The sequence below is a fragment of the Poecilia mexicana genome, unplaced genomic scaffold (assembly GCF_051168715.1).
Source record: "Poecilia mexicana isolate PSO_F unplaced genomic scaffold, ASM5116871v1 scaffold_22, whole genome shotgun sequence".
Taxonomy (NCBI): domain Eukaryota; kingdom Metazoa; phylum Chordata; class Actinopteri; order Cyprinodontiformes; family Poeciliidae; genus Poecilia; species Poecilia mexicana.
In genome coordinates, this window is record NW_028263391.1 from 8,008,869 (window position 1) to 8,022,774 (window position 13,906).

A 13,906-nucleotide genomic window follows, 5' to 3' on the forward strand; every position below is an offset into this window, starting at 1 on the left:
TACCGTAATGCACATTTCTTTATTCCACAACACTATAAACCAATAATAAAATATAGTTATCGTGGTTCTAAATCGAGTTGTCACAAGAAAAATATGTGGCAGGTGTAAAATTACCATCCATTCATTCACAAAGCATCAGTGCTCCGACACAGGGGAGGGGTTGCGGTAGGAGGTCACACAAACACCAGCACGCATGTCCACCCTCTGCGTTGATGCGCAGGTGGTGGAGTCCATGCCAGCGTTTTCCTCACCGAGTCCGGTCGTTGTGCATTCCAAACCGAACCGGGCGCGTTCACGTTTGGCCGTGGAGACGCTTTTTTTGAGGAGAAGGAAAAATATCATGCATTAGGTGTTTGTAGTGATCCAAATTTATCTCAACACTGCCACCATGTGGACAGATGATGGAACGGTACGGTGGATTGTAGGAGAAAACGGCTCCCGTAAATGAATGAAGAGAAGATAAATGTATATTTATGTCGCTGTAGAGGAAAGAACTGCACCATTAAATTATTTTCCAAGTGTCTGGCAGCCGTTTCAGCAATAAAGTGTCTTAATGTTTCCTATCCGATCAAAGATGCGACTTTGAATGTTTTCCCCTACGTGGAGATTTGAACCAACAGACGTGCCTACGTGACGTTTTTACATCAGCATTTACAAGTAGAGAGGCGTGAACGACAGTGCAACAAACAGGTTTTCCGTGCTTTCGCACACATTCTCGACAACGTGGACGAAAGGTTTTCACACACGAGGAATGCTTTCCGAGCCAAACCCAAGGATCGGGGGCTGGAGGGAGCTGAAATACCGTATACCCCGTTTTCAGAGTAAATCAATAACACAAGGAAACACTTTTTTTTTCCAAAGTAAAAATCACACAGTACAATCAAAATGAATAAATAAAAACAGCATAAAATAGTGGTTGATCTCATTTCATCACACGTTTAACACATTCATCTAAGTTTCTTTGCTAATCCAAAACACATCTGGATTGCTTCATGTTGGGTTTTTGTTCTCTGAACTGTTTTGGAGTATAAAAAAAAGAAACAAAACAAAACAAACAAAAGAAACTTCTGGAACCAGCGTTCACATTCCTGAGAAACAAACGGCTGCTTTCTGAGAGTAGAAACAAAAATCCAAGTCGGGTTCAGGATTTCGGAGAAAACTGGCGTAAATGTGAACATCACTGGCAGTCGTTTGCACTTAAAGTTAACTTGGTTCACAGCTAAAATTGTCAACTTACCTTCGCACAGTCCAAATGCCGATTTGATTTACTGGATTTCTGTGTGGACTGAACGAAGAATATGAAAGTCTCGGTTGCTTTTATCGCTCACAGGTTCCAGTGGAGCAATATATAAATATATATACATATATATATATATATTTTTTTTTTTTAAAGTGCTGTACTTCTACTTCCTGTCTGATTTGTGTTCCAAGGTAAACACTGGGAGCAGTTTGGAAACTCCACCAACAAAACCGAGCTTTGGAGGAGAACATAAAAAAAAAAGGGGGGAAAAAAAAAAAAAAAATCTTTCTTACTCATCCTTTGGCAGTGGTGAAGTGGCGTTTTGGCCAAGGCAACATATCCAAAAAGTGCTAAATCTCAAGTAAATGAGCCATCTGGAACCACAGCAGAATACAGAATACTGTCAACCACAGTAGAAGTTGGAATATTCCTCTTATGGATAAAACTAGACACACTGTCTTGCAAAAGGTATACACAGCCTTCAAGCTTCAGCACATTTCGTCAGGCTAAAACGACAACCCTCCACGTCTTTAATTGGGATTTTAGGTGATCGGACAGGGTGTCATTTAATCTCAGTAGAAATTTGTTAGTGAGCAAATAGCAGAGTGAAGACTAAGGAACTGTGAAACATGGTGATGGCAGTGTCATGCTGGGGAGGCTTCTCTCCGGGGGGTGATTTTGAATGAAAGTCTAGAGTTCCTACCGAAATATTAATGTCAACATTTCCAGATTAGACATTTGTTACAGCTGCACCATAAATCAAACATTACTGTGTGCAAATTAGCAAACCGTAAGAACACTTGACTGATACATTTCGTAAGATGTTATATTTAAAGTGCCCTGCATTGTAGTAATTATTTTTTGACTGAATAATATTTTCGATCCCCACATTATTCCTGCCTGAGATTCTAGAGCTTATACAGGAAAGTGGGGACATTTTAATGAAGGGGGGGAAAAAGTCTGGAAATTGTGGATCGATATAGTCATTGCAATATCCAGAAAAAGTATCATTCAGAATTAGTATCGCACTTAAATGTTTCCCTGATATTGTGCAGCCCTACAAATTCTCATGAATTTTTACAGCTGGCAAGCTGTAAGGAAGACAAGCAAGGAGGAGGAACACAGCGAAGAGAAGAGCAGCAGGAAGCAGCCAAGGAAGGAAAAAGAAAACAAAGAGGACGAAGTAAGGGCACAAGGAGAAAGAAGGAAAGGACAGACAAATGGAAGAAAGGAGATAACATTTAGAAAATGGAATCCTGAATAAAATCTGGAAATGTTAATATTTGTTAATATTCCTTCCTCAAAAGAAGCATAATAACCGTGAAAAACATCAAATAGGCTGGAAAAGACTTCAAATTAAGGCAGAGACATTCAGAGCTGCAATAAAATGGTTTTGTCTAAATGACCTAGTCAAAGTCTAGCACTAAAGTCAGACCTGAAAATCGGGAGTAAGACTTAAAAATTGCTTTTCGTCCAGTCTGACCTTGGAGGAGTCCAGGGGGAATAGACACATCCCTAAAAAGACGTAGTATCAACTTTGCAAGATTCAATACAAATCCAATAAAATCCCAATTAAATATATTAAACATCATGGTTTTAAAGTGACAAAATACGAATAAATACTTTTGCAAGGCAGTGCGTTATGTGCCCTTTATGCATCCTAGATCCATTTACCTTTAAAACGCTGTACAGATTGCTATGAATATGGCCACAAATGTGCTCGTCGGTGTTTCACAAGAACATGCATATTAAGTAAACGATTCTATCTAGAAACAGGAGAGTTCGGTGTTGTTCTGTAGAGAAAGAGAGAGGAAAAGACAGCCGTCGCCGGGGGGGACGAGGACGAAGGAGGAAGGAGGGAAGTCAGACTTTCAGGGTGAGGAGAGACAGCAAAATGTATCTGTGAGTCAGGCTCAGGGTGCAACAGTGCAATTTACTGTCAAGAGGAAGAGTTGCTCTTGCCGCTGTCGCGAAACAGAGGGGCGGGGCCCGTCCAGGCCCAGTAGACCAGGGCCACGCCGAGCGCCAGGGCCCACGTGCGGACGGGAGACAGGAAGAAGGCCGTGACGCCGTAGGTCTGCAGGAGGAAGTAGCAGGAGTGGGCCTGCCAGGTGAGCAGCAGCAGCATGAAGACGTGCACCGCCACGGTCCGGCCGCGGCGGCCCGGCCGTGCCAGGTGGGTCCACAGGGTGTTGCCGTGGCAACGGTGATGAAGGCTCCAGCAGAGGTAAGAGGTGAGGGGAATGTTGAAGAACAGCAGCTGCCAGAAAGAAAGTGAGATCACTTATTGTGCTCTTTTTTTATTAACCTAAATAAGTCTGGACAGCAGGGATGCAAGTTATTGATTAATGAGTTAATCGAAAGTTAATTGATCTAATTGATCAACTAATGATTAATTGATGAGCTGACATTTTCTCAAAAACCTGAGTTGCTGAATTAGAAAAAAATAAAACATTAAAATATTTTGTATTAAAGACTCACATTTTTAACCTTTGACATATTTCTAAACTATAACAAAACAGGAAGCTCTTAGGTTGCTGAATAAACCATTAACCAACAATTAACGGGAAGTCAGTTAATTGATTACATCCCCAGTCTGGACAAAGATGAATTAAAAAACTCCAGTAGGCTAAGAATATTGCTGATTAAATATTTACATGGATTTCCTAAGGCATGTTGCACACATGAAATAAAAAAAAGAAAAAGAAAACATGCCTACAAGGAGTCTTGCATAGAGATGCAGAAGCGATCAATATAATCAATAGTCTTACTTGAATGACTCCAACAACATAAGTGAGACTTCCTTCCAGGAAATGGCCGTCGATGAAAACGCCGAAGGCGAAGCAGGCGCCACTGTGTCCGTCTATCATCTCTCCGATGAACCACGGACCTGACAGGAGGCACATGAACAGTTCAAAATCCCTGAACTTGCCTAAGAAAAACAATATTATTGTCTTTATCTTTATTTACAAGTACATGACGATAATCTCCTGATAGTGAGAATTTATAAATTTGGGTTTTGCTAAGCGATTATGGGAGCTTCATATCTATCCTACAGCTGAGTGTTTTATTTATTTATATCTTCCTCTGTTTAAATAGATTAGATGTTTCTGGAGGTTAAAACTAACGCCTAGTCTAAACGAGACGGCAAAAAGGGAACTTCAACTATTTTGAAACAACTCCAGTCTCAAAGTGTTAAGATTCTTTGTAGGCTGTTTTTGCAATCCCATATTTTATTTCTTATTTACCTTGAGATCAGAAATGTCTTTTGCAAGTGCATCCTGGTAGATTAAGCATGTGCTGCAGAAAATTGTGCCGTTTTTAAATATTTGACATTTCTTTCATGGGTTGGGAAAAACTAGAACATTTAGATTAAACATCAGGTCCACAGTTTTCTGGGTGAAACTCCAGATTGAAAAGGTGAGGCAATATTACAAAGTAGTGCTGGGAGATATGAGGAAAATCTAATATTCAGATATTTTTTTACTATATCATGATACACAATATATCACAACATTCTTAAATGAGCTCCAATGTTATTTTAAACTAGACTCCTTGCAGCATGTCATCCACGCAAGTTCCCGCCCCCATTTTCCTGCTAGACTTAAATGTAAGCTCATATATAAAAAGGGATACAGTGTTTTGCCATGTACTGTCTACACTAAGACAAGGTCAGAAATAAGTTTTAACTAAGAAAAAAAATAGCGAGGCAGAGGGAAGTAGATCAGTTATGCTTAACTTTGACAAACTTAAATAGATGTGCTGTGGAATAAGATGTTTTGGTTCAGCTTAAAAATAAAAAAGGCGATCTACACACAAACTGACAGATCATCAGTACAGTAGCTGTTTAAATTAGCTAATCAACCACAGCTGTGTTAGCTTGGCTAATAGCAGCGGTGGCTAATCTACCACAGCGATCACTTATTAATAATCGCAAAATACACATCAAGCCTAAAACCATAAAACTGTAACGAACTAAATGTTCTGTACTATGTGGGGGTAATGTTTACGTGTTTTTGGTGCTGAATCCTGACACACAAGGTTACGGTGTTGTCAGTTGCTACGGCAATGAATCTGCTTGTATCGTAAAGCCAGCAGAGAGAGAGAGAGAGAGAGAGAGAAGAATGAGTAGTTTTGAGTTATTTTTCCCATTGCATAGCATTAAATGAATCATACATACGTCTCCAGGTTTCACTTTAACGGATTAGTTGACTATGAATGGCATGTAAAAGAGTAGTCTGATTAGGCGGTGAAATAACTTGGTGGTACAACCTTTTGTCACAATAGTTTTATAACATGTTTCACGAATTACCTAATTTTGTTCGACATCCTCCATATAAAATCTGAACTATTGCCAAATTATTGACCCAGCGCTGTTTCTCTTCGGAACTAGACTAGTTCATCTGACTCCTCTCCAGTTACCGTCTCATTCACGGCTCGCCTCAAACTCTCGCTATCGCCATGTTGTTCGTTTTCTCCGCGGGAGGGATTAGTGATGCATTCATAGGGTGTCGGACAAACAATACTCGCAGTGAATTTGACGGGGAAAGTTTCTTATTTGAACGGCAATTTATAATCGATGGTTGCACAGCCATGTTAACTACGTAAATTGAAAATATCGTGATACATTGAGTATACTCGATACATCGCCCAAACCTATTACAAAATGAACAAAACTGTTTATTTCAGAATACTTTACCGAGAGAATGAGAAAACAAAACTGATAGGAAAATGTTCTAAAAAAAATGTGCAGATGTATCGTTACACAAGTATTCCTCTATAAATCCAGCCTATTATTTCTAATGTGTTTTTTTTTTTATTTCTGTGAGTACATAAGTGCATCTTGACAAATTAGAATCTGATCAAAAATAAAAGATATATTTCAAATCTCGATTTTTGTTCATTTTGATGATAATGTTCATCAAAACATTATCATCTTGCAGTTCGAGAAGATTCAGTACATCAGAAAAGGTAATTATTTCATAAGAGATGCTGGACTGAACATTCTATAAGTATTATTAAAAATAATTATTTAAATATTGTTTTGGATATTTTTTTTATTAATCTGAAACAGTGAATGTAAGACTGAAGAACAGCAGGTTACCTACCTAAAGCTGTGCACAGGTTCAACATCAGCAGAGAGTAGTAGTACAGGTCCATTTTACTGATGAGGTGGAGGGATACACAGCTTTGAGAAAAAAATGCTGCAAAATAAATAAAAAATATAATTAATTAATTTGTAGCTCCTGTATTCTTCAAATTCAAATCTCGGGTTGAACTAGAACGCCATTTTCATCTAAAGCTCCAAAACATGGCATCACGACTCTGCAGCATCTCACCTCTGCTGGAGGAAACATGGAGGAACCTGAAGGCGATGAGAACGGCGACATTCAGAAACACCATGAATATGAAGAGCGCTCGGCCCAGGATGTAGTGATCCGTAAGCAGGATGAAGGACTGAGCAAAACCGAAGCTGGGACTGAGGGTGTCCTCCAGCGTGAAGTGCTGCTCCCGCACCACTGACCGGCCCGCTGAGTCCTGATGCAAACACAGGCCAGTAGGGAAGCTTTAAAACACAGTTCACAAGCACTCTTGGGACTCGCAAACTAAATTAAATGTTTTAGAAATCGCATTAGCACCGACCTCCACTTTAACTGTAATCGTGTGCAGGCCAGTGAGGTAGCGAGTCGGGTCCCACAGTAGGACATACAGGGGCCCTCCAGCGGAGCGGCCGGTGCCCAGCGGCTCCCCGTCTATGCTGACGTGGACCGCGGTGATCGGAGCCTCGGAGAAGGCCAGGATCCTTCAGAAGTCACAAAGTCACAGTCAGAGGAAGTGCAATTAATAAAGCATTGCAAAAAGAGGGAGAAGAAAATTAGACACATAAATAGATAAAGGAATAAACAATCAAAGGGAGGGATCCACTGATCTTTTTGAACAGTGGTTCTTAACCTGGGTTCGATCGAACCTAGTGGCGTGGGGGTGGTAACACAACTAATATAATTATATTACTAAATCAGAATACTGCAAAGACTATTATTTATTATTAAATTTTCATTCTCTTAAGAATGTAGAGCTAATTAAATGATTTAAACAAGACCTTAAAGTGGTTCCAGTTTCTCTCGATATTTTGAAGAACTGTTCTCAGAGACTCTACCTTTTAAGAAGACTTAGTGATCTTGGGGTGACCCAACTAGACTCCTACGTCTTGAATTAGGGGAGGGGGGAAATCATATTTTATTTATCACTACAGAAGGGTTCAGTGAATGTGCTTATTAAACTGGTGGGTTTGGTACCTCAAAAAAGGTTAAGATTCACTGTTTTAGAAAATGGGATATGATAATAAACTGAAGGAACAAACATGTTTCCATTCTTCTCCAGGCTTTTAAAACAGTCAAATTACATTCCAAATCTTTCCAGACACATTAAAAAAAATAAAAATAAATAAAAATAAGAAATTTACAGGCACCTAATGTGTGTTGATTTCCGTATCCGGCCCAGTGGCTCCACCCCTGGGTGGAGGTACTGCGCGTCCTTAGGGTTTGTGATGAGCACTGCAGGCCACTGCTCAAACTGGAGGTCAGAAAAACTCAGCAGGTCATGGTCGAAGGCCAGGACCCTGAACCTGTAGGAAAACATCAGAGAAATTCTCTAAGGAACAAAAACAAAAAACAAACAAACAAAAAAACTAAAAAGTTGTCATTCCGAAACGTTCTGTGGCGTCACACACCTGCGGTTGTCCATCCAGTCTCCCAGCTCCAGCTCCAGAGTGCCGTGCGGATGGCGGCTGTGGAGGACTGGCATCAGGCCGCCGAGTGTGTGCAGGTGGCCACACAGATACACCACAGCAGATCTGAACACAGAAAGCCCAGACCTGAGAACTGGGAATCTACATGAGCAAGCCTGGGCCACAATATTAAAGGAGTGTGATGCAAGTTCAGGCTGCAGGTGAAGCCAGGTGGATGAATAGTTGCACCACGACAGGGTAACATAACCCGTCTTCTGTTTTAAACTGGTTTGACCTTCCTACCTCATCATGTCTCTGACCCCAGGAGACGGCGAGACGATGGTGGAGGTGGTGTAGTGGCCAAACCAGATGGACTGATTGCTCTTCAAACTCTCTGCTCCAAACTTGTTCAGCAAGTCCATCTGAGTCTAACAGAGGAATCCAGAAAAACAGGAAAATGTCTCAAAGACGAGAAATAGGAAGAGATCAAAGATAAAAAAGCATAGCAAGAGTAATTTTGCTTCTTTTGCACCTTCTGTTTCTTCCCCTAAAAATAGCCTAATTTGTCCATTTGAAAGGTTTGTTGCATGTTTGACCTATTGGTTTTGACATTTTTAGTTTTTTTATTATTTATTTTACATTGTCTGTTATAATTGCACTGACTGACCAAATTAAAATTGTTTCTTTTTTTCTGTTTGACCAAGCTTGAGAAGCTATTCATGATTACTATTTAGCTATTCTAAATTACAAATATGCTTAAGAAAGTTGCATGAATAGAAAACCAAACATGTTTTAGGGTTTTATTCCAAAATGTAGATCAGTTCCGACAGGATGAACGTTTTTAAACAACCTCCAACATAAAAAGGTGGATCTTTCAAAATAGGTCATTTCTCAATGACAAAAACCTTGTTAAAGCAGCTCCTGCTCTACAAAGTTGAGTCCATTTCAAATAATACGGTGCACCACTTGATGATGTAATGTTGACGAGGGCCTGGTTACCAACACATGTGCAATTACACCTCTATTACCCGTTTTAATGGGTGACCTAAATTCACAAGAATGAAATTATACAATTTGACTAAAAAGCTCAAAGCATTCATTTGCAATTTGTTTTTTCAATCAGAAATTGGGACATGTTAAAAAAAACAAAAAAAACAGAGCTTACCTGATTGAGGATCCCAAAGAAATTGTATGGCCGTTTGGGTCCAGGAGTCAGGGTGGCGTCCACACAGACGAAGGAGTAGTTACCAAACGGGGTCGTGTGAACATAATGAAAAGAGCCTACTTTCTGATTGGCTGAGTATTTTCTAGGAAAGAGGACAACACAAGAAGAGGCGAAGTGAGCAGCAGAAGGGCGGCACGGTGGTCCTGTTCGGAGCCTGAGCCTCAGAGATAATTTAATGCATTCTAAATAAATAAATTAGCCTCGTCTCACAGATGAAAAATCAGGACATTAAGGATTATTAGGGAGGCAGGAGACAAATCAACATTAAGGGAGGATGCAAGGGAACAATAAAGCATAATAACTGTCAAAAGGCAACGCAGTGAGAGTCTGATCATGTAGATTCGGGTTCTATTTTGGTCTATGTGAACTCTAATCTGCTTGCAATGCGGTGAGACTCGTGTTTCAGGAGCACCGAAGACACAACACACACTGATCAGATTTATGCTGCGAATGCTTGAGCTCAACATTGAGCAGGAATTCGGTGGCATATTGATTATTTACTAACCTGTAATAATTGTTGACGCTATCCAAAGACATAATGTTGAAGGCATCTGTAAGCAAAACGAAACGGGAGAGAGTGAGAAGCATCTCAAAACACACATAAGCTAACACAAGGTTTTTTCCAGTTTCACTAACTCAAATGTAAGACTTTTTAAGATCATTATGAATAAAATTCAAGACCTGTATTGGGCAGAAAACAACTGGATTTTTTTTTTAGGGGAAAAAAAGCTGTGAAATTTCTGGAGTGGCTCATGGCAGCCAAGCTTTTTTGTAGAGAAGAACGTAGCCTTGTATGTGTTGACAACAGAAGCGAGCCAGTGGCTAAGACAAACATCATCCAGCTAACTGTTGATAAACTTACACACACCCAAGATAGACACAAAAAATTTAGCTAGCTAGCTGCTAATGCTAGCTAGGCTAGCTATAGCTTTAGCTAGCCTAGCTATTAGCTAGGTAGTATTAGCAGCTTGTTCCCTCACAGTACGGGGGGTGTGAAGATGTCTGGGCACAACTCAAACTTTTGCCTCAAAGAAAAGTCCCACAAGAAAAAAACCTACATAGAATATACAAGATTAAATAATCTAAGAATAACCTAAGAGCTGTGATTATGTATTTAAAGCTAGCTTATATTTTCTTTATTGAATTCAAGATATTTTAAAGCCTTAATTTTGGATACATTAATTTAACTCAAGGTCAGCAGGCCAAATCCGGCCCACCACACCTATTTTAAGTGGCCCTCTCGACTTTGGAGAACCACATAAATAGAACCTTCAAGATAAGTTGTATGCCTAAATATTATTTCATATTTATTTCATGTCAAATCAAATCATTTATTGATTCTAATTGTTCCAAATTTTATTCAGTGCGAAAGCATTTTCATGAATATTTAAATATATGAGGGTCTCGGTGAATGCAGGGAAAGCTATTTTTTTATATTTTAACTGTTTGTTAATGGGTAGTTTCATCAATCAATTCTGCAAAAGCCAGATTATTGACACCTCTTTAGGACGTCAATGATCTTGACGTGGCCCAAAGTGGAAATGAGTTTGACACCCCTGATACAACAGGATGTAATTTAATTGAAAATGAAAGTGACTGTGTGGAACTGTACGAGTAGATTGATGGGGATTTTCTGCTTTCTGAAAAGGCGGTGAAGACGTCCTGAGTCAGAAAAAATCTCCCTTCTGATCCCTGAGAAAAAGATTTTTGTAAACTCTCAAAATAAGGAGCTGTCCCAATAAATCGCCAAGCTTTTGGTAACATTTAACAGCGCTGTGGTTACCAACCATGATTTCCTCGAATATCGATCCACTTGGTGCGCTCCATCACTCGCGACTTCTTCAGGGCGTTATGATAGGCCTGCCATTCCACCTCGTGCTGGAGGGAACCCACCTTGCTCTCTGTTTTGGCATCTGTCAGGTCCCCTTAGTAAAAACAACAACAAACAGTCATCTTTTTTGGACTGCATGAACATGACTGCATGAACATGCTTCCTGGGATTTTACCAGTCGCGAGCACTAGAGCCGGTTTGATCACATCGATGGTGTGGGTACAGAACTTCTCAAAATCCGGAATACGTTTTGGGTCGTGAAACCGACTGATGTGAATGTCCGACACCTTGGATCGGACACAAAAATAGGATGAAAAAGAAATAAAATGGTACACAGTGCCTTAAAAAAGTATTCACACCCCTTAGTATTTTTGTTTTTCCCTCCAAATTTTATCACATTACAACCATAATCATCAGAACATGTATGTGTTAAAATGGTCCAGTGAAAATCCAGAACTAAATCCGATTGAAATTTGTATTATCACAGTGAGAAAATGTGAAAAGGTATAAAAGGTGTGAATACTTATGCAAGGCATTTCTGTCAGCTGTAAAGAACAAGATATCAAAGTTTGAACACAACCTGCTGTGGTGATGAATCACCTTTTTTATCTGGCATAATACTTCGGTGGTCAGTGACCCCTTTCTGTCAATCATTCAAAAAGCCACCAAAGCCGGTTTTTAGCTCCGTAAAGCCAAATCCATGCATCATGTTCAGACTAAAGCATTACGGGGTTTGGTTAGACTTCAACCTGGGGACTGTCACTTGAAAAAAAAAGGAAAAAGAAAATGATAGCCCACCTGTACAAACCAGAAAATGTTGTTCAACTCGTCGCCGGGAAATGGTGGAGAGCTTCCTTTAGGTCCATCTCCATCACTGGCACTCGGGTGCCGAATGCTGCGTTTAGGGTGCCAAGCCGTGTCATAGCTATCCAGCACCCAAGAGGTGATGAACGCCAGAGCCAGACCGAGGACAACCAGCGCACCGAACAGCTTCAGCATCCTCCTGTAGTGGCGAGAAAAGGGGGGCTAGCTGCCGCCGTCTGTCCCGGACAGGGGAAAAAAAGCTAGCTACTGGCGGCGGAAACAGCTGAGGGCACGAATCACACTAACATTGATATTACACACCAGCTAGCTACATGGCTAAAGCTAAGGCTCAGACCGTTTTTGTTGCTGCCATCGCGGCCACGGGAGACGCATTGAGATGCTTGGTTCATTCACGGCTCCGTTCGGCTGCCTTCAGGGACAGACGGGAAGTATATCGCAGGTTTTTCCAGCTGTTAGCTGCCTACCAGCTTCCTACAGCTTGAACCGGTTAGCGGGGAAACGACACCACCAAGACAACAGAGATTATGTGAAAACAGGAGCTCCCACTCTGACATTATTTTCAGTATCGCCTCCACCTGCGACCCTCTTCCTAATAAAATTTACCTTCGGGAAAAAATTAATTACTTAAGATCTAATCAATTTACTACCGCTTGAGGAAATTTTTGGGACGTGGATGTATTTCAATTTTATGAGCACGATGAGTAAGGCAAGGGGAGTATAGTAGGGGAAAACATTTGCTTTAGTTTGGATTTGTTGAAGATTAAAACTAAAAAATATTGCGAACGATTTTGCCAATGATGGTTTGTTATGCTTTAGAACATAGCAAAAGTACAACCGTAAGTAATAAAAGTTATGTTAATAATCAGTCGACCAGTAATGCAGATCAACTAATTTATTTTACCGATCATTTAAACTCTTTTTTTCTGTCTGTAAATGAATCAACTAGGATGTTCTTTGATGCAATTTGGTTAGTTTGTTAAAAATCACAATTTCTAATCTTTCCGAATAATATCTGTTCAATTCATTTATTATTATGCAGTCCACACCATGTTTATGACCTACACTCTCTTATAGGTTATATAATAAGTTAGCTACATTAATCTTTAGCAAAACAATCAAAAGCAAAATCTTTTTCAGTTCTCTATATTTCATTATATATACACAACAAAGCTCAGGGTCTTGTGGTGTCCATGGGAAAAAACATTGACTTTATTGTCCTTAAGCCACTGTAATAATTTTGCCTGCGTTCTTTTAGGGTATCGTCCATTTGGAAGACTTGTTTGCACCCAAACGTGGCTGACGTCTTTAAATGTTGCTTCAATATTTTTACATACAGTTCTTTCTTCACGATGCCATCTAGTTTATGAAGTCCACCAGTTCCTTGTCCACCGATTCAGACCCACAACCTTATTCAGCCAACCCTATATTTCACACTTGTAATATTGTTCCCAGGATATCTCAAAAATGAAGATCTCTGTCCCTGTGTGCGTTTGAAAACTGCAGTCTGCTTTTTTTTTTTTTTTTTTATATTTCTTTTGGAGTAATGGGTAATGGCTTCCTCCTCGCTGAACGGCCTTTCAGCCCAGGACACACTACGGATTGACACCATCTTACCAGCTTCAGGCAGCATCTTAACAAGGCCTTTGACTTTTGTTCTGGAGTTTATTTGCACAGTTAGGACCAAAATACATACACCTGTGGAACATGGGATCGCCTTTAAGCATCTAAATTTGCTAAAAGTAAAATCTCCCTTTCTATGTTCACTTCTACAGATCATATTTATCTTAACATTTATTTTAATCGTGTTAACATGATAAGCAGCAAGACTCAAATACTTATTTACGAGTTTCCCTGTTAGGCATGGGTCACACAGATAAACATTTTCTAAATCTAATACTGACGTTGCAGATGCAGTCTTCAACTCACGGGTTCCCTCTAGTGGTCTTTTAAAACATTGCACTTTTTCCAAATAAAACCGATTGCATCATTTCATCAGATGCACTGGATTTTCTGTTTAGATAATGCGGTTTTTATAATAACAATGATATTAGCAATCGT

At 39.9% G+C, this 13,906-nt stretch overlaps 1 protein-coding gene across 1 annotated transcript; it reads right to left on the reverse strand.

The window, feature by feature from the left end:
• Nucleotides 1-12,558, reverse strand: tmem62 (transmembrane protein 62). Its single transcript, XM_088002349.1, has 14 exons — nt 12,183-12,558; nt 11,822-12,026; nt 11,199-11,310; nt 10,980-11,117; nt 9,698-9,743; nt 9,133-9,274; nt 8,271-8,395; nt 7,971-8,093; nt 7,710-7,865; nt 6,884-7,043; nt 6,580-6,778; nt 6,349-6,444; nt 4,012-4,130; nt 1-3,500 (listed from the first exon to the last, which is right to left on the reverse strand). Exons 1-14 carry the CDS (start codon nt 12,218-12,220, stop codon nt 3,180-3,182), a joined length of 1,980 nt encoding a protein of 659 aa, XP_087858475.1. The 5' UTR covers nt 12,221-12,558; the 3' UTR covers nt 1-3,179.
• Nucleotides 12,559-13,906: the final 1,348 nt, after the last annotated feature.

Bases quoted from the DNA above. Each gene is read 5' to 3' on its own strand.
- tmem62 (XM_088002349.1), bottom strand. From the start codon at position 12,220: ATGCGTCTCCCGTGGCCGCGATGGCAGCAACAAAAACG. The intron at 7,044-7,709 runs GTGCCTGTAAAT...TGACTTCTGAAG, and splicing joins CGGAAATCAACACACATTAG to GATCCTGGCCTTCTCCGAGG. The intron at 6,445-6,579 runs GTGAGATGCTGC...TTTATTTTGCAG, and splicing joins CCATGTTTCCTCCAGCAGAG to CATTTTTTTCTCAAAGCTGT.